Here is a 23,905-nt window from a genome sequence, read left to right as displayed (position 1 = left end):
GTCAGATGTGTATTGGAGACAGGCTGTAGGTACACAGGGCAGTGAGAGCAGAGACATGCCCACTTTCTAAAAGTGGTATTTCTAAAATAGGAAAGATAAATCATACTTTACCAGTAAAGAGGATTTATCACTACCATTCCAATGATACTAAACATGATGCAGCTACTCCTCTATGATCAGGAATTACAGCTTAAAAGCATTTTTATGGAATTGCCGATGCTGACATATAAGGGAACAGGCCTCACAGAAATAAAAAACAACTTTGAGAGTTTTCCATTACCAGGACATGTAAAGCTCAAACATACATGTCCTGCCTTTTACTTACATAGCACTTACCCCTTTGGGCAACCTAGGGCCTACTTTAGGGGTGACCTAAATGTAAGAAGAGGGGGCTTTAAGTCTTGGCAAGACCACGTCTAGGTGGCAGTGAAACTGCACACACAGGCTCTTCAATGGCAGGCCTGAGATATGCTTACAGGGTGGGTGGCACAATCAGTTCTGCAGGTCCACTAGTAGCATTTCATTTCCAGGCCCTGGGTCTATAGTATACCCCTTTACAAGGGACTTCCAGGTAAATTAAAAATGCCAATTGGGGATACACTGATGTTACCATGTTTAAGGAGAAGCACATGCACTTTAGCACTGGTTAGCAGTGGTAAAGTGCTCAGAGTCCTAAGGCCAACAAAAAAATAAAGCAACAAAACAGGAGGTAGAAGGCAAAATGTCTAGGGTAAGACCACCCGAAGGATGCCAAGTCTAACAGACAGTATTTCAGATGTATGTCTTTTACACTGTCAAGCAATTACTTCATTTTGCTTCTAATTCGCTGACCTCTCACCATCCATCCCTGATCCTTCACCACCCCTAACCACCATCAATCCCCACGCCCTAGAAAATCTCACCACACCTAAGCTACATCCATCCCTGAACCTTAAAAGCCTTTTTTTACCCCTAAACTCCATCTATCCAAGAAACCAAAAAAACTTCTCACTACACCTAAATGACACCCACCCTTGATCCCTCAACTACACCTATCCTGAACCCTAAAAGAACTTCTGCCCCTACATTAAGCCCATTTCAGAATGGTAAAACCCCTCACTACCCATAAACTTCACCCATTCCTTAACACTATAAAACCCTTTCTAGGCCTAAACCCCTCCATCCCAGCTCCCTACAAAAACTCATCAGACCAAAACTTCACCCACCCAAGACCTCTGAATGACCCTTACCACCCCTAAACTCCACCCATCACTGAACCATAAAAACCACTCACCACCCTAAACTTCACCCAACACAAAACCCTCAAAACTGTTTACCAACCCTAATCTCTACCCATCACTGAATCTTGAAAACCCTCATCAGTCCTAAGCTCAACCCATCCATGAACCCTAAAACCTCTCAAAACAGCTAAGCTCCACCCATTCCTGATACCTAAAAAAAACCCTCACCACCCTTAAACTACATCCCTCCCTGAACTCCACCCATTCTTGACTCCTAAAAACCTCTGATCACCCCTAAACTTTAACCATCCCTTAACCCAAAACTCCCCTAGTCATATACTCCACAGACGTTTAATGTAATTGTAGAGTTTATCTTTCCTTTAAAATGTTTCCTTTAATTTTCAGTTTATTTGTATTTCATTTAAATCATCTTTCCGTAACAGTGGTTTTACATGATTTGGTTTCTTCCAATGTGGTTTCTCAGTTTAAGTTTTTTCAATTAATTCACATACAACACTCTCAAATTTCTCTCTCTATTTTCTCAAACTAAATGCATCAAAGGCATTTTAGTCACAACAGGGTTGATGTGGGAAGATACATATGTGTGGTGTGCAGTTCAGGCAGGAGCATTCGCACGCCAGGCGAAAGGTATGGACCGCTAAGCTCCAGTGCTTAAGTCCTGTGTGGGGAGCAACAATAAGGCTGTCAGTGCAGTTGGAACTTCTGCAGCCTCCAGGAACAGTCCGAGAGTCTCTGCCATTTCACCGACCTAGGAGCACAATCTGAGCATGGACCACATGAGCAACACAGTCAGTAACTTTTTCCTCTCAAAGGAAATGCAGTGGAGTCATATGTGCCATGTGTTGACTAAAAATGGGAGCAGTCAAGGAACTGTTAAGTCAACAAATTCCCAGGGGAACTACCATGGCTAAGCCGCATGCTTGTGCACACCAAAGGGCATATTTACAAGCCCCTTGAGCCTCCTTGCGAAACACTAGCATAATTTATTTTATGCTAATGTGGCATTAAGGAGGCCATTTCCCTGTGCCTTATTTACAAAGTGGCGCAATGCATACATTGCGCCACTTTGTAACCCCTCACACCACATTATGCCTTCACCAGGCATAATGTATGCAAGGAGATGTCCCCCCACACGGAGGCCTGAAAAATGGCACAATGAAATTTACAGCATTTCAGTGTGCCACTTTTTCCATTATTTTTAACGCCTGCTCAAAGCAGGCATTAAATGACGCACCCATAGTAACCTATGGGCCTTCCTGTCCTTTGATGCACTTGCATCAAAAGTTTTGACACACAAGGACTCTGCTCATTCTACTGTGACTCAACACCGTATCGAAGGGTACAGGTCTTGGGATTAGGACACACACAGAAAGGATGGACATTAAAGCATGGGATCAAGCAAAAGTCGAGGAGATGGACACCTACCTCATTTTAGCTAGTGTTGTTATGTGGAGTCCATATAAAAGCATGTGTGTTAACCTCAATCTAGAGCTTTATTGTATTTTATGCTATGACTGGAGGTCCACGTGCAGAATGAACACCATGAGCTATAGAAGTGCAATGACAAATTTTCCTTAAATCTGGCTCCTTTCAGGAATTGTCAAAAGAGTTTTTCAATGAAGCTCTGCAGACGGGGCGAGAAAGGCTGCTGCTCAGCGCAACTGTGCCTTCAGAGAGAGGAACCATTATCACGGGTTACGAGATCAGTGCTATTTCCAGGTGAGTTCTGGCCAAGATTCTGTTTGACAATGCGGAAAATCTTGACACCTCCCATATCCAGGTCAAATACCTGAGTTGAGTACAGTCTGCTTAAACCTGATGCTGTGTGGTGCGAGTTTGGGAAAGGGAGTCAGAAAAAGAGAGTTGGATGTGGATCAGCCACACATCTAGTACATTATATCCAGAAGATTTCATCCATCTGCAGTGCAAAAAATGACCACATAGCCAAAATAGCCCACTACGACAGAGACTTCCCGGTATCCTTGCCCGAATCTTGAGATAAAGCAGCGCCCAGAAAGATGGAAAAAAACCTGTGTGGTTCTTACAACTCTTGGCTTTTTGGGGAGTTTGAACGGAGTGAGATTTGTAAATGTGTGAAACTGAGAGCATAAAACAATATCACAATGCATGACTGCACTACTGTACGCTACACCATATGTGAATTTAAAAATAAAAGCAGTAAAGTTTTTAGCCAACTATTCAACCTCATTTCAAGCAAGACATAAGGATTCAAAAAGAAAGCCACATCCAGTAATCTGACAATTTTCCTGATTGAAAAAATCCAGCCATTTCCTGCAAAATCAGGGAACCGATGGACAGAATTTATTTGTCCATGGCTGTATTTGTTGCCAGGGAGTTTTGCCGAAACACAGTTTCTGCTCGCCATACCCAGTGTAGTAATAGTTAAAAAGGCATGCTGTAAAGTGTCTGGCAGTGAGTAAGTCAATACTCGGCAAGCTGATCTTGGCATTTTTCCAGAATGGCTTATAGTAGTCAAGGTCTCTGTAGTGCTCAGGCAAAGAGTGGTGTTAGACCTGACAGCCTTAGGGTAGTCACCCCTAACTTTTTGCCTGCCTCCCTCCTCGTTTTTGGATACTGTTTTTGCTGGTTTTTAGACTCTGCGCACTTTACCACTGCTAACCAGTGATAAAGTGTATATGCTCTCTCTCTGTAAACATGGTAACTTTGGATCATACCTGATTGAACTATTTAATCTACTTATAAGTCCCCAGTCATGTGCACTCCAGGTGCCTAGGGCATATAGATTAAATGCTACTAGTGGACCCGCAGCACGGATTGTGCCACCCACTTAAGTAGCTCCTTTTCCTTGTCCCAGGCCTACCCTTGCTAGGCCTGTGTGTGCAGTTTCACTGCCACCTCGACTTGGCATTTAAAAGTACTTGCCAAGCCTAGAACTCCCCTTTTTCTGCATATAAGTCACCCTTAATGTGTGCCCTGGGTATCCCCTAGAGCAGGGTGCTGTGTAGGTAAAAGACAGGACATGTACCTGTGTAGTTATATGTCCTGGTAGTGTAAAACTCCTAAATTCGTTTTTGCACTACTGGGAGACCTGCTCCCTTCATAGGCTAACATTGGGGCTGCCCTCATACACTGTTGAAGTGGCAGCTGCTGATCTGAAAGGAGCAGGGAGGTCATATTTAGTATGGCCAGAATGGTAATACAAAATCCTACTGACTGGTGAAGTCGGATTTAATATTACTATTCTAGAAATGCCACTTTTAGAAAGTGAGCATTTCTTTGCACTTAAATCCTTCTGTGCCTTACAATCCACGTCTGGCTAGGTTTAGTTGACAGCTCCTTGTGCATTCACTCAGACACACCCCAAACACAGGGTACTCAGCCTCACTTGCATACATCTGCATTTTGAATGGGTCTTCCTGGGCTGGGAGGGTGGAGGGCCTGCCCTCACACAAAGGACTGCCACACCCCCTACTGGGACCCTGGCAGACAGGATTGAACTGAAAGGGGACCTGGTGCACTTCTTAGCCACTCTTTGAAGTCTCCCCCACTTCAAAGGCACATTTGGGTATAAAACAGGGCCTCTGCCCTACCTCATCAGACACTTGCTGGAGAAGAAACCGGAACCAGAAACTACATCCTGCCAAGAAGAACTGCCTGGCTGCTCAAAGGACTCACCTGTCTGCTTTCTACAAAGGACTGCTGTCTTGCTGTTGCCCTACTGCCTTGCTGAACTCTTGTCTGGCTGTGAAAGTGCTCTCCAAGGGCTTGGATAGAGCTTGCCTCCTGTTCCTTGAAGTCTCAGGACCAAAAAGACTTCTTCCTTTCACTTGGACGCTCCGTGCGCCGAAACTTTCGACGCACAGCTTGTTTCGCGGCGAGAAAAACGCCGCACACCGACGCTGATCGACGCGACGCCCTCGGGGCGATCGAGACTTCGACGCACAACCTCGCAAGGACAAAGCCGCTCGACTTTCCAGGAGAAATCGACGCGACACCCACCGTGAGTGCGAAACTTTGACGCACGGCCTCGCAAGGACAACGCCGCCCGACTTCCAAGGAGAAATCGACGCGACGCCTGCCGTGAGACCAAACTTTCGACGCACGGCCTCGCAAGGACAACGCCGCCCGACTTCCAAGGAGAAATCGACGCGACGCCTACCGTGAGATCGAAACTTCGACGCGCAGCCCCGCAGAACGACGCGCAGCCGGAAAACAAGCAGGAGAATCCACGCACAGACCCGGGACATCTGGTAATCCCCGCGATCCACAAAAAGAGACTGTCTGCGCGCCGGAAAACGACGCCCGACTTCCCCGCGTGGAAAAGACCGACGCAAGTCTGTGTGTGCTGAGGAGAAATCAACGCACACACCCCTTTTTCCACGCATCTCTTCTCCTGTGGCCCTCTGAGGAGATTTTCCACCAGAAACCAGGTACTTTGTGCTTGAAAGACACTGTATTGCATTCTAAAGACTTAAGACACTCTATATCACTTCCCTGTGATATTTCTACAATTTTCCATTGCAACTTTATTCTTTTTGACCTACAATTATCCTGATAAATATTATATATTTTTCTAAACACTGTGTGGTGTATTTTTGTGGTGCTATATGGTGGTATTGTATGATTTATTGCACAAATACTTTACACATTGCCTTCTAAGTTAAGCCTGACTGCTCGTGCCAAGCTACCAGAGGGTGGGCACAGGATAATCTTGGATAGTGTGTGACTTACCCTGACTAGAGTGAGGGCTTTTGCTTGGACAGGAAGTAACCTGACTGCCAACCAAAAACCCCATTTCTAACATTGGTGATCAGCGGTGAGGATAGGACTTGTATTTGTGCAGTGACATACAGTAGCTAAGTATTTCACTACATACCCACAGTTGAAGGTCAACTTGGTGTTTATCTCTTTTTGAAAATCCGTTTTTTCCTGACAATTTTCAAAAACTAAATCCTCACTCAACATGTCTCTGACTGGGTCTCAGACAGGGGACTTTGACCTAGTCCAGTTGGATACATACACGGTCAAACAACTAAGAGGATTCTGCAGGGCATTAAGGGTACCCACCCAAGGGGCCTCCAGAAAGGAGGACTTTCAAGTGGCGCTGAGGGCCTGGGCAGAAGCCCATTTAGAGGATGATGAGGAAGAGGAGCCAGAAAATGGCCCCTCAGAAGGATTTCCACTATCTATGGATGGTGGTACCACTGCAATTGTGCACCCTTCCAGACCAGGGAGCAGTGTCTCCATGCAAAGCCTGACCGCAGAGGAAAGGAGAGAAGAAAGGGAGTTCCAATTGCAAATGGCGAAACTGAAAATTGAGGCACAACAGGAGGAGAAGAGGGCAGAAAGAGAAGCCAAACAAGCTGAGGCTGAAAGAGCAGCCAAACAGATTGAAGCTGAAAGAACAGCCAAACAAGTGGAAGCTGAAAGAGCGTTGGCTGAAAAGAAACTATTGTTGGCTCATGAACTGAGTCTCAAGGAGCTGGAGATCAAGGCAAGACAGTCTGAATCCAGCAATAATGGTGGCAGCATACAGACAGGACCTGCTGGAGAAAAGAAGGTTCGTATACCCAAAAATGTGGTGCCCAGTTTTGTGGTGGGAGATGACATAGATAAATGGTTAGCTGCTTATGAAGTTGCACTAAGGGCTCATGAGGTTCCTGAAGGGCAATGGGGGGTAGCTATGTGGGGTTATGTGCCGCCATTGGGGAGGGACACACTTCTCACATTGGATCCACCGGATCAAAACACATACCCACTCCAGAAAGCCACTTTACTTGCCAAGTTTGGGCTGACCCCTGAGGGATACCGTCAGAGGTTCAGGGACAGCACCAAACAAACCACACAAACATGGGTAGATTTCTTTGATTTCTCTAGTAAGGCACTGAATGGATGGGTGCGGGGCAACAAAGTAGCAGATTATAAAGGTTTATATGACTTGATCCTGAGAGAGCATATGCTTAATGTTACTTATACCGATTTGCGCCAGCACCTAGTGGATAGTAAGCTGACTGATCCCAGGAAGCTTGCTGAGGAGGCGGACCTCTGGGTTAGCACCAGAGTGTCCAAAAAGGTACCTGGGGGGGACTCCCACAAAGGTGGTCAGGGTTCCCAACAGAAGAAAGAGGGGGGAGATAAACTTACAGATAAGGAACTCTCTAAAGGCCCCCAAAAGAATTCCCAGGGAGGGGGTGGCAACCCTTCCTTTTCCAAATTTGGGAAGAAACCAGGGACATTTGACAGGTCGGGAAAATCTAGCCCCAAATGCATGGAGTGTTACCAATATGGTCACTACAAAGGCGATCCACAGTGCCCCAAGAGGGCACCGTCCACTACTGGACAGGCGCCTGGGTTGACTAGTGTAGCACTCGGGGGGGAGATGGACCCCACTAGCTTTGGGGAGCAGGTAGAGATTTCCCTAGTGTCCCTGGGAGAAGGAGAAATGATGTCCAAGGTCCACATGCCTAAAAATACTTCCAAGTACCGGCAGTGGGTCCTCATTGATGGGCAGAAGGTGGAGGCTCTGCGTGACACAGGAGCCAGTATGACTACTATCAAGAGTCAGCTGGTGTCCACAGAGCAGATAATCCCGAATACATTCCACCAGGTCATAGTCGCTGACAACCGCGAGAGTCACCTACCGGTGGCTCGGGTTCCCTTTGAGTGGGGGGGGGGTCTCTGGTACTCTGAAAGTAGCTGTGAGTCCTGCCATGCCTGTAGATTGTCTGTTAGGCAATGATCTAGAGCATACTGCTTGGAAAGAAGTAGAGCTCAGATCTCACCTGGAGATGTTAGGGTTACCTGAGTGGGTCTGCATGACCACCCGGTCCATGGCTGACCAAGAGGGAAGTCAAGGGCATCTGGAGCCTGGAACGATGGCCCAGGGAGCTGCCAAGAGGAGGGACGAGGGGCGCGGGAAACCGGCCCCAGAAGTTCCCACAGTGGCTGACGGGGCTCCTGAGGAGGAGACTCCCGAGCCAACTGGGGAAGACATTGCCACCCTAGGTGACTTACCGGAGCTTGCTGGCTGGCAAGTGGAGGGTGGACCCACCAGGGAGGAATTCTGCCAGGCGCAGAAAGAGTGTCCCACTCTAGAAGGGTTGAGGAAACAAGCCTTAAACCAGGCAGCAGGTGACGCCTCTGGCAATCACCACCTATATTGGGAGAATGATCTCCTCTACAGTGAGCCTAGGGTTCCGGTCTTTGGGGCAGCACGTGTGCTGGTGGTCCCCCAATGTTACCGAGCCTTCCTACTGGGTCTGGCTCACGACATTCCCCTGGCAGGACATTTGGGACAAGACAAGACCTTCAACAGGCTTGTCAACCACTTTCACTGGCCCAAAATGAGGACACACTCAGACAAATTCTGCAGGGCTTGTCCTACCTGCCAGGCTAGTGGTAAAGCAGGAAAGAGGGTTAAAATCCCCCTGATTCCACTTCCTGTCGTTGGCACCCCCTTTGAAAGGGTGGGCGTCGACATTGTTGGCCCCTTGGACCCCAAAACTGCCTTAGGCAACAGGTTTATCCTGGTTTTGGTGGACCATGCCACCCGGTACCCAGAGGCAATCCCTCTGAGGACCGTAACTGCATCGGTGGTAGCCAGAACCCTGATGGGGATATTTACCCGTGTGGGATTCCCCAAGGAGATAGTGTCTGACAGAGGCACTAACTTCATGTCCGCGTACATGAAGCATCTGTGGGATGCGTGTGGTGTAACCTACAAGTTCACCACACCCTATCACCCCCAGTCTAATGGGCTTGTGGAGAGATTCAACAAGACCCTGAAAGGCATGATTGGTGGCCTCCCTGAGGCCATGAGGCGTAAATGGGACGTCCTCTTACCATGCCTTCTCTTTGCTTACAGAGAGGTCCCCCAGAGGGGGGTAGGGTTCAGTCCCTTTGAGCTTCTCTATGGGTACCCCGTCAGGGGACCCTTAAGCATTGTCAAGGAGGGATTGGAGAACGCTCCAAAGACACCCCCTCAGGACGTGGTCAGCTACATGTTGGCCCTCCGCAATCAGATGACCCGCTTCTGGAAAGAGGCCCAAAGTAACCTGGAGGCCAGTCAAGAGGTGATGAAACAATGGTATGACCAGAAGGCCACTCTGGTAGAGTTTCAACCTGGAGACAAAGTGTGGGTAATGGAGCCAGTAGAGCCCAGAGCTCTCCAGGACCGCTGGTCTGGCCCATTTGAAATAAAGGAGCGGAAAGGGGAGGCCACTTACCTAGTGGACCTCCAAACCCCTAGGAACCCCCTAAGGGTGCTCCACGTGAACCGACTAAAAGCTCATTTTGAGAGGTCGGAGATCAACATGCTTCTGGTCACAGATGAAGGAATGGAAGAGGAGAGTGAACCTCTCCCTGACCTCCTCTCTGCCCAAGAAGGTGATGGGTCCGTAAGCGGGGTCATTCTGTCTGACTCCCTGACTCTAAACCAGAAAGGAGACTGCTATGAGCTGTTGGAGCAGTTCTCCCCCCTCTTCTCCCTTACTCCGGGACTGACCCACCTCTGTGTTCATGATATTGACACCGGTGACAGTCTCCCTGTGAAAAACAAAATTTACAGGTTGTCAGATAAGGTGAAGGCCAGCATCAAGGAGGAGGTCTCCAAGATGTTGACGCTAGGGGTTATTGAGAAGTCCAGTAGTCCCTGGGCCAGCCCAGTGGTGTTGGTCCCCAAGGCTACTGCCCCAGGCGCGAAGCCAGAACTCCGGTTCTGCGTGGACTACCGGGGTCTCAACTCAGTCACACGGACTGATGCTCACCCCATCCCCCGAGCTGATGAGCTCGTGGACAGGCTAGGCGCTGCCCAGTTCCTGAGTACGTTTGATCTTACTTCAGGGTACTGGCAGATCGCCCTGACTGAGGGGGCTAAGGAAAGGTCCGCCTTTTCCACCCCTGACGGCCATTACCAGTTCCGGGTGATGCCGTTTGGATTGAAAAATGCCCCCGCTACCTTCCAACGGTTGGTTAACGGGGTCCTGGCTGGCAAGGATGCCTTCTGTGCAGCCTACCTGGATGACATAGCTGTCTACAGTTCCAGCTGGGAGGAACACCTGCTCCACCTCAAGGAGGTGCTTCAGGCCCTGCAACAGGCAGGCCTGACCATCAAGGCTAGTAAGTGCCAGATTGGGCAGGGTTCCGTGGTGTACTTGGGACACCTAGTAGGTGGTGGCAAGGTGCAGCCACTCCAGGCCAAGATCGAAACTATCAAGGCCTGGCAACCACCTCGAACCCAGACTGAGGTGAGGGCCTTTTTAGGCCTCACCGGCTACTACCGCAGGTTTGTCAAGGGCTATGGTACCATTGTGTCCCCCTTGACACAACTCACGTCCAAGAAGCAACCTAGGTTGGTGAATTGGACAGAGGCTTGTCAGAAAGCCTTTGACGCCCTAAAGGAAGCCATGTGCACGGCCCCCGTGCTCAAGGCCCCTGACTACTCCCAGGAATTTATCGTGCAGACAGACGCTTCAGAGCATGGCATAGGGGCAGTCCTAGCACAGCTAAATGAGGAGGGCCAAGATCAACCAGTAGTCTTTATTAGCAGAAGGCTATTACCACGGGAACAGAGGTGGAGTGCTATTGAAAGAGAAGCTTTTGCTGTGGTCTGGGCACTGAAGAAGCTGGGGCCCTACCTGTTTGGGACTCACTTCCTAGTTCAGACAGACCACAGGCCCCTCAGATGGCTCATGCAGATGAGGGGTGAGAATCCAAAACTTCTGAGGTGGTCCATTTCCCTACAGGGGATGGACTTTACGGTGGAACATCGCCCAGGGGTTGACCACGCCAATGCTGATGGTCTCTCCAGGTACTTCCGCCTTAGCGATGAGAGCTCCCAGGAGGTCGGGTAGCTCTCCCCACTTTCAGCTGGGGGGGACACATGTTAGACCTGACAGCCTTAGGGTAGTCACCCCTAACTTTTTGCCTGCCTCCCTCCTCGTTTTTGGATACTGTTTTTGCTGGTTTTTAGACTCTGCGCACTTTACCACTGCTAACCAGTATTAAAGTGTATATGCTCTCTCTCTGTAAACATGGTAACTTTGGATCATACCTGATTGAACTATTTAATCTACTTATAAGTCCCCAGTCATGTGCACTCCAGGTGCCTAGGGCATATAGATTAAATGCTACTAGTGGACCCGCAGCACGGATTGTGCCACCCACTTAAGTAGCTCCTTTTCCTTGTCCCAGGCCTACCATTGCTAGGCCTGTGTGTGCAGTTTCACTGCCACCTCGACTTGGCATTTAAAAGTACTTGCCAAGCCTAGAACTCCCCTTTTTCTGCATATAAGTCACCCTTAATGTGTGCCCTGGGTATCCCCTAGAGCAGGGTGCTGTGTAGGTAAAAGACAGGACATGTACCTGTGTAGTTATATGTCCTGGTAGTGTAAAACTCCTAAATTCGTTTTTGCACTACTGGGAGACCTGCTCCCTTCATAGGCTAACATTGGGGCTGCCCTCATACACTGTTGAAGTGGCAGCTGCTGATCTGAAAGGAGCAGGGAGGTCATATTTAGTATGGCCAGAATGGTAATACAAAATCCTACTGACTGGTGAAGTCGGATTTAATATTACTATTCTAGAAATGCCACTTTTAGAAAGTGAGCATTTCTTTGCACTTAAATCCTTCTGTGCCTTACAATCCACGTCTGGCTAGGTTTAGTTGACAGCTCCTTGTGCATTCACTCAGACACACCCCAAACACAGGGTACTCAGCCTCACTTGCATACATCTGCATTTTGAATGGGTCTTCCTGGGCTGGGAGGGTGGAGGGCCTGCCCTCACACAAAGGACTGCCACACCCCCTACTGGGACCCTGGCAGACAGGATTGAACTGAAAGGGGACCTGGTGCACTTCTTAGCCACTCTTTGAAGTCTCCCCCACTTCAAAGGCACATTTGGGTATAAAACAGGGCCTCTGCCCTACCTCATCAGACACTTGCTGGAGAAGAAACCGGAACCAGAAACTACATCCTGCCAAGAAGAACTGCCTGGCTGCTCAAAGGACTCACCTGTCTGCTTTCTACAAAGGACTGCTGTCTTGCTGTTGCCCTACTGCCTTGCTGAACTCTTGTCTGGCTGTGAAAGTGCTCTCCAAGGGCTTGGATAGAGCTTGCCTCCTGTTCCTTGAAGTCTCAGGACCAAAAAGACTTCTTCCTTTCACTTGGACGCTCCGTGCGCCGAAACTTTCGACGCACAGCTTTTTTCGCGGCGAGAAAAACGCCGCACACCGACGCTGATCGACGCGACGCCCTCGGGGCGATCGAGACTTCGACGCACAACCTCGCAAGGACAAAGCCGCTCGACTTTCCAGGAGAAATCGACGCGACACCCACCGTGAGTGCGAAACTTTGACGCACGGCCTCGCAAGGACAACGCCGCCCGACTTCCAAGGAGAAATCGACGCGACACCTGCCGTGAGACCAAACTTTCGACGCACGGCCTCGCAAGGACAACGCCGCCCGACTTCCAAGGAGAAATCGACGCGACGCCTACCGTGAGATCGAAACTTCGACGCGCAGCCCCGCAGAACGACGCGCAGCCGGAAAACAAGCAGGAGAATCCACGCACAGACCCGGGACATCTGGTAATCTCCGCGATCCACAAAAAGAGACTGTCTGCGCGCCGGAAAACGACGCCCGACTTCCCCGCGTGGAAAAGACCGACGCAAGTCTGTGTGTGCTGAGGAGAAATCAACGCACACACCCCTTTTTCCACGCATCTCTTCTCCTGTGGCCCTCTGAGGAGATTTTCCACCAGGAACCAGGTACTTTGTGCTTGAAAGACACTGTATTGCATTCTAAAGACTTAAGACACTCTATATCACTTCCCTGTGATATTTCTACAATTTTCCATTGCAACTTTATTCTTTTTGACCTACAATTATCCTGATAAATATTATATATTTTTCTAAACACTGTGTGGTGTATTTTTGTGGTGCTATATGGTGGTATTGTATGATTTATTGCACAAATACTTTACACATTGCCTTCTAAGTTAAGCCTGACTGCTCGTGCCAAGCTACCAGAGGGTGGGCACAGGATAATCTTGGATAGTGTGTGACTTACCCTGACTAGAGTGAGGGCTTTTGCTTGGACAGGAAGTAACCTGACTGCCAACCAAAAACCCCATTTCTAACAAGTGGTAATTAAATTAATTTGAAAACTACTCCGAATCTTCGTCAAAAAATAAAATTTGTCCTCAGATAGCATGATCGTAGCAATCTTACGTGAGCTATTTCTAATCTAATGTTTCTGGCACGAACTTATTACACACAATGTTGTGCACCTCTGTAATAATGTATCCTACCTGGACTTACCTGCATGCTACACAGCGGCTCCTCTATACTTTAAAGAATACCATGTCCCTAATAGATAGTAAAACCCATATAAATATACACTGCTGGAATATTGGTCTACAAAAAAGAGATCCCAGGATAAGGAGGTCAAGACATCCATTGCCTGCGTTTCTAGTAACACCCAATGAAAGATCAGATGGTGCAGGTTATGTTCTGTGCCATTCTCAACCAATAGCAGATGTTGCCTCAGCTGAAGGAGTGTTTCTTCAGATGAAAAGCATGAGTGCTCAACTGATTATGCCACTTGACACTCTACAGCGCTCAACCCTGCATCTCACTACCCTGATATCAGGCTGCTATAATCGTTTACCCAACTTTGGTATTGTACTAATATCCAGCTACTAGCACTATTGAGCACTTAAATTCAACTCCCATCTCTTACCACCGTTTTCTGACTCTTCCTGTACTTTGGTCTTACAAGAACTCTATTCACTTGATATTCCAACATAGATTTCTCTGTATCCTATGCAAAAACATTTTATTGTCTTCTGCCTCTCAGTGAAGCAGTTTCTAACCTAGTTTCTGTATGCACCACATAGATGAGTTGTTGTACTTTTGTCTACAGTCTTTGCCTTCTTTACCAACCCTGCAATCATTACCAATAGCTGCCCTTTAATTCTAGTTTGAACATTGCTCTGATGATCCCTTTGAGCAAGTCTAAAAGTTATAAAACCCTATCAATAATTAAAGTAAGGCTCTGTAATGTGGTTTTATGGCCAGACCTGCAGACTGTGGAACTGAGGAATCAGGGTAGAGTCTTGGAGTTGGCTCAACATGCTGTGATTCTGGGCAAATCACTTAGGCCCTCATTACGATATTGGCAGTCCAGCACTGCCACTCTGGCAAAGCAAAGCAGCCAGTTCACCGCCTGTACCCCCAGGGCAGTCAGACTGCTGGGGCGGACCACATTCGCCCCGGCGGTCCACCATAGACTACCAATGGTATTTGGAGCCTCCTTTCCACCAGGGATTTCCAGGCGGCAACAGCGGCAGAAAGGATACTGGCATCAGGAATCCTCATTCCTGTTGCCAGTATGCGACTCCCCCCAGTCTGTCCCACACAGCCACCGTCCCACCTCAGCCCCTAGGGATCCCCCACTACATCCAAACATGCACGCAGCACACACACACATGCATTCACGCATTCACGCACTAATACAGACACACACATACACTCGCACACCCCCACCACCCCTGCATCCATTAACGCACTCACAATCACACACATAAACGCCGACAAACCCCACCCAACTCCAATCACACAAACGCACACCCCCATGCACGCACACACCACTCATCACCCCCCTCCCCTATCGGACGGGCACTTACCTTTTCACTGTGGTCATCTGGGAGGGGATGGGATCCTTGGGGCCTGCTCTGCCGCCAGCGCTCTGTCGCCACAACACCGCCACATCTATTACCAACTTGTAATAGGTGTGGCGGTGTTGTGATGACGTGGCGGTGCAAGCAGGGCAGCTTCCACTGGACCGCCGACCGCCAGTATGGCTGCTGGCGGCTCTCCACCCAAATTCTAGCAAAGAGCCGCCAGCAGTCATAATATGGCGGTCGGAAGGTCTAGTGGCTGGCAGAACTTTGGCGGTCTAGGTTTTAGACCACCGAAGTCATTATGAGGGCCTTACTCTTCTCATGCCTAAAAAAAAAAAAAAAAAAAGAATGTGTCCTTGTGTAATGTAACTGGTGCTCATGTAAAGCTCTACTACCCATTTGGGTCAAGTATGTGCTTTATAAAACTAGAAAAACAAATATGAGGAGTTTGTGGTCTTCTGCTCGTAAATACTGCTTAGGAGTGACACCATCAAGTGTGAGTCAGTGCCGTGTACCTAAGGCATTACTGTGAGCAGTGACAAAGAGAGCGGCTACAGTAGGACAAACAAACAGATGAAAGTAATGCAGGTGTGCGGACCCCTCATCAAAATTACATTGAACAGGCTGATGTGCAGAGTCTTTAGTTGATCCTGACCATTGTATGTCATCTTGCTGACACTCAAGTGATCCAAACAGCCAATCACACAACAGCATCATCATCATCATATCTATTGTTAATTTGTGGATGTATTTTTATTTTGTGATTCAGTGGATTCAGTAATATCCGTGATCTCTTTTTCATGTCTCAACAGAGATTTAGACTTCTTTAATGTCCAGACCTTTGACTTCCATGGTTTTTGGCAAAACATGACTGGACATGTCAGTCCTTTGTACAGGGATCGGCAAAGAACAGCAGCACTGCCACACAGCAGTGTGGTGAGTATCTGCCTTTTGCATATGGTTACTTAGTGCGAGCAAGCAAGAACAAGGGCATCAATTCTAGAACAAATGTGTTAACCTCATATTTTCAGGAAGATAAGTAATGAATTCTGATAGCTGAAGTCCGTCCTAGTGAGCAAGGGCACTAGATACTAACAGGTCTTTCTTGATTCAAGTCAACTGGCCAATGACGGCCGTCAGAGGGAAAGGGCAGGGATGGGATGTATCCATGCAATATGGTGCAATCCTGCCCTTTCCCACTGCACTGGTGCTGTTTTGGCTGCCTAGCTCCAACACAGGGGCCTTTGCACCACAGTGTAAGGGTGTCTGTGTTGCATGCAGGATTGTTATTGTGCAGGAAGGCACACCTTCCTGCACAAAAAAACAATTCTGGAATGTTTTTTCCTCTTTCTATGTGTCGTGCAGAAGACAGCACACATAGAAAGAGGAAAAAAAATGAAGAGAAATAAAGATGTTTGTCCTTGCTGCGCCTCCCCTGATCAGGCTTAAGGTTTGAATGCAGCCCCGGGGTTACATGGCCTTGTAAATCTGGGGACGCGTCAAAATCTGTCACTGTTGTGGAGGAACACCCACTGCGACGCCCATGTAATGCCTCCCTAACCCGAGTAAGGCAACTCAAGGATTTGCGCTGCCTTGCCTTACTCCCTATCTATGATGCCATACAAAATGACGCAAATTGGCTTTGCATGGCCTCATAGATATGGTTGAAAGGTTTGAGCCACCGTTGTATAACTAAAAGTGATGCAACGGCGGTGCAAGCCTCTCATAAATACACCCCCTAATGTAAATCTGACAGGACCACACGTGTGGACAGGATGACATCACAATGTGAGGGCGAGTGATAATCTGTAGAAGACCCATGTTCTGTACCTTCCCTCTCTTACACCTGCGCAGCCAATGCTCTACTCCAGTGGTTCCCAACCTGTGGTCCGGGGACCTCTGGGGATCCGTGAACTCTCCTCAGGGGAGTCTGCGACTGCTTAGAAAATGAAATAATATTAACAGATTAGGTCCCCAGCTTTCAGTAATGACTCAGTAGGGGGTCCCCGGATTTCAATAATGATTCAGTGGGGATCCCCGGGTTCCAATATTGATGAAGTGGGGGTCCACAGAAGTCAAAACGTTGGGAATCACTGCCCAACTCCTCTGCTAAAGATGTACTTATCATTAACCTGAACTATGTTTCACACACCCCGCCAGGCTGATGAGCTCGAGTGCAGTCAGACCTCTAGACAGACATGGCAATGTAGGGCCTTCTCAAGTACAAAGCATCATGAGCTGCAGCAAAATGAAAGCTGGGAATATGGTACCTTTTTAACATATTTCATTTGTAGAGCTAAGCTGTACTCTTAAAAAAAGTGCCAGTAAATGCCTCCATTTTGTGAGCCTCTGTGCATCTCCCCTGTGTCCTGATACAGCCCAGTGTTCAAGGATTGCAAAAAGACCTAGGTAAGGAGCCCTGAGATGTTTCTGGGTACATAGTATTATTTGTTCAAAAGTGTTTGTTTCAGCTACCTGTGCCTGTTTTACTGTGGACTCTCTGTGTTTGAGGCAGCCTGGGCTCTTTTAAAGTGGTATTTTTTTTTTTTTTGTTTTTTGCCATGACTGTGTGAATTGCCTTGCTAGTTTGTGGCACCCCCCATCTCCCTCCCTTTTTTTCTCTCTTCTAAGTAAAAAGGCTACATACATCTTGCAGAGTGTGTTTTTAGGAAACTGTTTTAATCTGTTTGTGTGATTTAAGTTGTGCTTAAAAACTGTCTGCCCCCCTGTATTTTTGCCTTTAAAAAAAGCCTGATTTTAGAGTGCACGCCCAGCACTATTGCAGTGTTTGTTTCTTAAACAATCTCTCCTTTACCTGGAAAGTAGACTCTGCTAGCTTAGAAGTGTGGATTCAGCCTGTCTGTATCCACAGAGATTCTGAATAGAGCAGCAGTTGCCTTTCCCCCTGACCACAGGGACTGGACTTCAGTTAACTTGCTCCTTGTATAAGCTCCTATTGGTTGTTGCATATGTTGTTGTGATAGGTTGTTGGGAGATGGTCTTTCATTGGTTGCTGGCTACAGGGCTGCAGTTATGATTGGTGGATAGGGCTGGGAATCTGATTGGCTGTTGGCTCTAGGGCTGATATTCTGATTGGCTGTTGGTTCTAGGGCTGTGATTGGTGGATAGGACTGAGATTCTGATTGGCTGTTGGTTCTAGGGCTGTGATTGGTGGATAGGACTGGGAATTCTGATTGGCTGTTGGTTCTGGTTTTAGGGCTGGGGCTGTGATTGGTGGTCAGGAATAGGGCTATGATTGGTGATTAGGGCTGGGTCTCCCATTAGTTGTTTGAATCAGGGCTTGAAATTGGATTGGCTAGGGTTAGGACCAGCTCCTTATTGGCCAGTAGGGCTATAAAAGCCTAGGACTCAGGGCGTCTCAGCCCGGGCGTTGAGGCAAAGGGCGGAGAGGACAAGGGCAGCTGCCTGTTTGGGCCTGTTCAAGGCAGGTAGGGACTAGGGACTAGAGCCAGAAATGCTACCCAATTCACATTTGACCATGAATGGTTTCAGCCCCTACACATCCCTCAACATGCAAACACATATTCTAAAAAGACATCCAACACATGCATCACAAACTGACCACAGACAGATTGCCCCATCACCCAACAGAATACCCTATATACAACACATATACACATATCCCCCACAACTACTACAGTCAAACACCTGCATTCTCACCACACACACTACCCTGTGCACTCCCACTAACACAACCTGCCATCACCCACACAATACAAAACTACAGCATACATTTCTCTCAGTCTCAGCCTCCCAGATACACACTCTCTGCTCATACTAACCAACAACACTATCCGCTGTTTGCTCCACACAGACCACCTGTCATCATAACAATGCCCAAACCCTGCCTTCAAACACATCATCTACAAACACTCTTCACCTCTCTTCACCAATTACACACAACCATACAATCCCCACATTTCACTACACCACACATATTACCTCTTCCAATCATCGCAACTAATACTAACTCCCCTGACACACACCCATCACCTCTTACACACCTCGTACATGCATCTCCAAAACACATCAACACCCCATCTAACACTCAAATTCCACTTACCAGCACTAACTCACATACAAATCCCTCACCAAAAACAACTACACCAATATCCCCTCTCACTATTCCACAAAAACAATACCGACCACAAACATCATCACATCAAAGCAACACAAACTTACATTACACTTATCGTCATACCCACGCCCACCCCCAGGACTACACAAAGAACACAAATTCCATCCTATCTCCACCCCTACTTTCTCACTCTTCACAAACACCTACCACAAGCACCCCAATCCAGCAACTTTCATTCACTCGCCTCTCCTCCATTGCACAATTTAGAGCCTTACATCATGATCCACATGCTCCTCCACCACCCCTAACCCATACTCCATCCACACTAAACAAACGCAAACAAAATAAAAAACATGCCACTCATAGCAACCTCGCATCCCCTAGTCTGTTACATAATAAAACTACCCTACAAAAAACAGTACACTCCTCATGGCTCTCTCAGCCACCAAGTCCACCACCCACACACACAGACCCAACAAAATGCCTCCTTAACCTGCTGGAAGAGGAACACTATATTGAAAAGCAAGACTATTGTGAGCCTCAAACAGTTATCACAACTAGCAACACTCCTGCTTCAAGCTCACATTACACTACTTACCCTTCTCCTAAACAAAACAACACTACCACTAACACACTTTTTCTAAACTGCCAGCTCATAAATGCTCGATCACTCTCAAAAAACAAGCACCACATCTACGACCTGCTCACAGACACACAACCTGACTTACTATTCATAAATGAATCCTGGTTGGAAGACGACATGGCACCAGTGTTGCACAAATCCGTTCCTCTGGGCCTTCAAACCATCACTCAAAACCGTATAGGCAAGAGAGGAGGTGGACTAGCTATTATATTCAAACAGGCAATGAACCTCAGTAAAACAGACAACATCTCCATACAAGGTTGTGAAGCCCTCCTCACCAGATGCCACCCTACTCCAACTTCCTCCTGTAACTTTCTCCTCCTTTACAGACCTCCACCTAACAACTCCACATTCCCAGATGCTTTTCTAGACACAGTCTCAAACCTTATTACACTATACTCCAATGTATGCATTCTTGGGGATCTAAACACTTGGTTTGACAAACCCAATATGCCCCATCCAAAAGTTATCACCACTGGCCTAGTCGCATTGAACCTACATCAGATTGTACACAATCCCACACACATCGCTAGTCACATCCTAGATGTCATTTTTGCTAAGCCTGAACTAGTTACTATTCATAGCATCACGCCAATCACCTGGTCAGACCACCATATGATAACTTTCCGACATACAACTCCACAAATCAACACACCCCACAACTACTTACATACATACACCTATCGACCATGGAGAAAACTCAATTTGGATCACTTAGAAACACAACTAACAGCAAACACAGATCTAGATACAATTAATTCTGTGCCAAAACTTTATGAGTGGCTACAGGAAGCTTTTGATGTCCTAATACCACTCAGAAAAACTAAACACGACAAAAGAAAACCAACACCTTGGAGAAACACAGAACTTAAAAAGACAAAGCAACAAATCAGAAAGTTGCAGCGGACCTGGCTCAAAACAAACAACAGTCAAGACAAACTGCAGCTACACAAACTTAACAGGATATACAAATCCTCAATCAAAAAAGCTAAAAAGGTACTACTTAGAAAGAATTCAAAATGCTTAATCTACAACCAAGGAATTTTCAATGAATTTCGAAAACCTACATGCATGGAAGGAAGTCCTCCCAGTACTCAAGATTTCACAAACAAATTGGCAACTCACTACACAACCAAGGCAGGCACATTGGACTCCTATTTAAAACAGAAGAAAACCATCAGCACCAAACCCTTTCCTAAAATACCCTTTAAGAATAAACCAACCCAACCTATACAGTCCATCAAACAAATATCCCAGGATGAATTTATGGATTTGGTCAAAGCAAGCAGACCTTCTGGTTGCCCTTCTGACCCTTGCCCACCACAAATTTTCAAGAACATTCTTCTATCTACTTCTGCTGCCACACCTGTAAGAAGAATCATCAACAACTCTTTAACTTCAGGAACTTTTCCTGTAGACCTGAAAAAGGCATACATACGACCTTTATTAAAGAAAACAAACCTAGACCTGCAAGACCCCAACAACTACAGACCAATAACAAATGGACCTTTCCTAGGCAAATTGATAGAAAGACCAGCATTCGCCCAGATGTCACAATTCATTGAAGACAATTCTATACTTTCAGACTTCCAAACTGGATTCCGCCCAGGAAGAAGCACTGAATCGGCACTCATGGCAATCTGGGACGATCTTAAAAACACAGTCGACCGAAATGGAGTTGCTGCACTACTTCTCTTGGACCTCTCAGCTGCCTTCGATACAGTTGACGATGACACCCTAACTCAAAGACTCCACAAAGCCGGCATACAAGGGATTGCTCTCGACTGGATTACTTCCTATCTTCAAAAAAGATCGAATATCATCCGCTCGCCCCCCTTTTCGTCCGAACCCTACCTCACAAAAGCAGGGGTCCCCAAGGGTCAATCATCTCACCTTTGCTTTTCAACTTCTACATGATATCTTTACCAGAACTGATCAATGATTTCCATCTCACATGCTACAACTATGCAGATGACACACAAATACTACTTAAATTAGAATGCCCCAAAAACATTGAAAACTCACAAATCTTCAGTTGCCTCAGAGCCGTTGATCAGTGGATGACCTGGAGCCATCTCAAACTAAATACCTCCAAAACAGAAATACTCATATGTGGTGACTGGAAAAATTATGACCCTCTGTGCGTCTGCCCTGACGATCTCGGACTACCTCCTCAATTATCCAAGGAAATTAAAAACCTAGGAATCACCATGGATTCCAAGTTAACTATGAATGCCCAAGTAGACAAATTAGCACGAACAAGCTTCATCACCTTGAAGACTTTACGACGCATCTTCCCCCACCTCGGATTTCCACACAAGGTGCAAGCTACTATCTCGCTTGTACTATCCAAACTGGATTATGCCAATGGCCTCTACCATGGATCATTTCTATCTGTTATGAAAAAACTACAACGTATCCAGAATTCCGCAGCCAGGCTACTATTACATGTAAAGCCGCAAGCCCACATCTCCCCTGCCTTGAGAGCACTACACTGGTTACCCGTTGCCAGAATATGCACTTTCAAGCTGCTTTGTATAACCCACAAAGCTATACATGGAATGGGACCGCTTTTTATCAGAAAGAAAATTACCAAATACATCCAACAAAGAACCCTCCGCTCAAGATTGGCACCACGCCTTAGAACACCACCGTAAAAGAAAAAGACTATAGGTGGTACATCCTTCTCCGTCCAAGCAGCCAAACTATGGAATTCATTACCTCCTACTATAAGAGCCACAGATAACTTTCTTGTCTTCAGAAAACTACTCAAGAGTTGGCTCTTTCCTTAATAACCACCATATTCAAACAACTATGAACTGCATGTGCCTATGTTGAGAATTTTTTTTTCAGATTATGTGTATATTTCTATTTACAGTATTTATAGTTTCTTTAGAAAATATGTATCGCTACTATGTCATAACAATAAAATACACACACACTCTTTAAACCTAATTGACTAAGTATTTTTTACCCATGGTTCTAATTATGTATTGTATGTGCATATGTGTGTGTATGTGTTGTTTCTGTGCTTGGCATGCTTGTGGATCAATGCATGACTCCTGGGTGGGTTGTTATACTAGATATCTATGAATTCCTGCTCTCATCTTATCACACTTATCTACTCATCATCATATGTCATGTCTCTATCAAACTATCCTACATTCTCACTCTGACTCATCCCAAATCCCTTCTACTACTTTCATCTCCTAAAGAACTCTGCCTAAGCTCTTCCCTCCGCTTCCACATCTAACTAACCAAACCTCACTCTACTACTGTAACCTCCCACACAACCCTACTAAATTCTACCGCATTTATCTCACCCTGCAACTATGCTCTCCCTAACCCTTCCACATACTCTTCCCTCCTCCGCCCCCCTTTACTCATCCCAATCCTTTGGGTTGAGTAAACGAGGGATATACTCCCAATTAACACTTCTGGATTTCTTTCCTCCTCCACCCCTCCATTACTCCAGTCAATCTAACTAACAAACTCTCATATCTGCAGCTCAAATTAACTCATAATAATACTAAAACTGTACTCATTATTTCCCGATACTAATCCATCACTAATTCTTGTTGGGTTCCAGAGTAGCGTGCTACTCATCGAAAAGCACTTCGGGGTAGTAAGCGCTATATAACTATGATTACAATACAATTACAATACAATACAATAAAATGATGTTGGCATTGTAAGAGGGGAACTTAAAGACCAGTATTTTTGCTGTATCGTTAAGAAAACGTATGTACACTCAACATAGATGTAAATCCAACAATATGTCATTATTACCGCAATGTAAAACAAATGAACGGCCAAGGATCAATAGTGAATGGCACTGTGTCTTTATTACAGACTAAGGCTTTCAAAAATGCCATAGCAATTAAAATGGCTTTAGGTCAGCAAAGGAATACATCAGAGAATACAGTTGGCTGTAGTCTAACAAAAGCTTATCTTTGCACCCATCAACAAAAACTATGCTTTTTATTGATCCTGGCATAGAGGGTGTTCCTGTAGGTCTGCTTGCTTGTGACAGGGGTTGTGCATGATTATTTTCCGGGTGCTCATTGGACGCTATTTGAAAATCTTCCCCAGCATCTTCAAGATACGGAAGCATGAGGCGGTGAGGTGTTGACTTGGGCGGTCATGTTGAGTTTGCTGTCGATGACGATTCTGAGGTTCTTGGCCTTGGCTGTGGGTGTCGGTCCTAGCTGTGTTGGCCACCAGGTGGAGTCCCACTGTGAAGTGCTCTTCCCAAAG

At 46.7% G+C, this 23,905-nt stretch overlaps 1 protein-coding gene across 3 annotated transcripts in view; it reads left to right on the top strand.

Moving 5' to 3' along the window:
• Positions 1-23,905, top strand: part of LOC138299833 (chitotriosidase-1-like) — a 130,029-nt gene that overhangs the window by 68,017 nt on the left and 38,107 nt on the right. For all 3 annotated transcript variants that reach the window (XM_069238428.1, XM_069238429.1, XM_069238430.1), the window contains exons 6-7: positions 2,836-2,960; positions 15,719-15,842. In XM_069238428.1, coding sequence (XP_069094529.1) covers positions 2,836-2,960; positions 15,719-15,842 — 249 coding nt within the window. The remainder of the gene's footprint in view (positions 1-2,835; positions 2,961-15,718; positions 15,843-23,905) is intronic.

The sequence above is a fragment of the Pleurodeles waltl genome, chromosome 6, assembly GCF_031143425.1.
Source record: "Pleurodeles waltl isolate 20211129_DDA chromosome 6, aPleWal1.hap1.20221129, whole genome shotgun sequence".
In the NCBI taxonomy this organism is placed as follows: Eukaryota; Metazoa; Chordata; class Amphibia; order Caudata; family Salamandridae; genus Pleurodeles; species Pleurodeles waltl.
The sequence above is the reverse complement of the archived record's forward strand: the minus strand, read 5'-3'. Positions and strand labels throughout refer to the sequence as shown.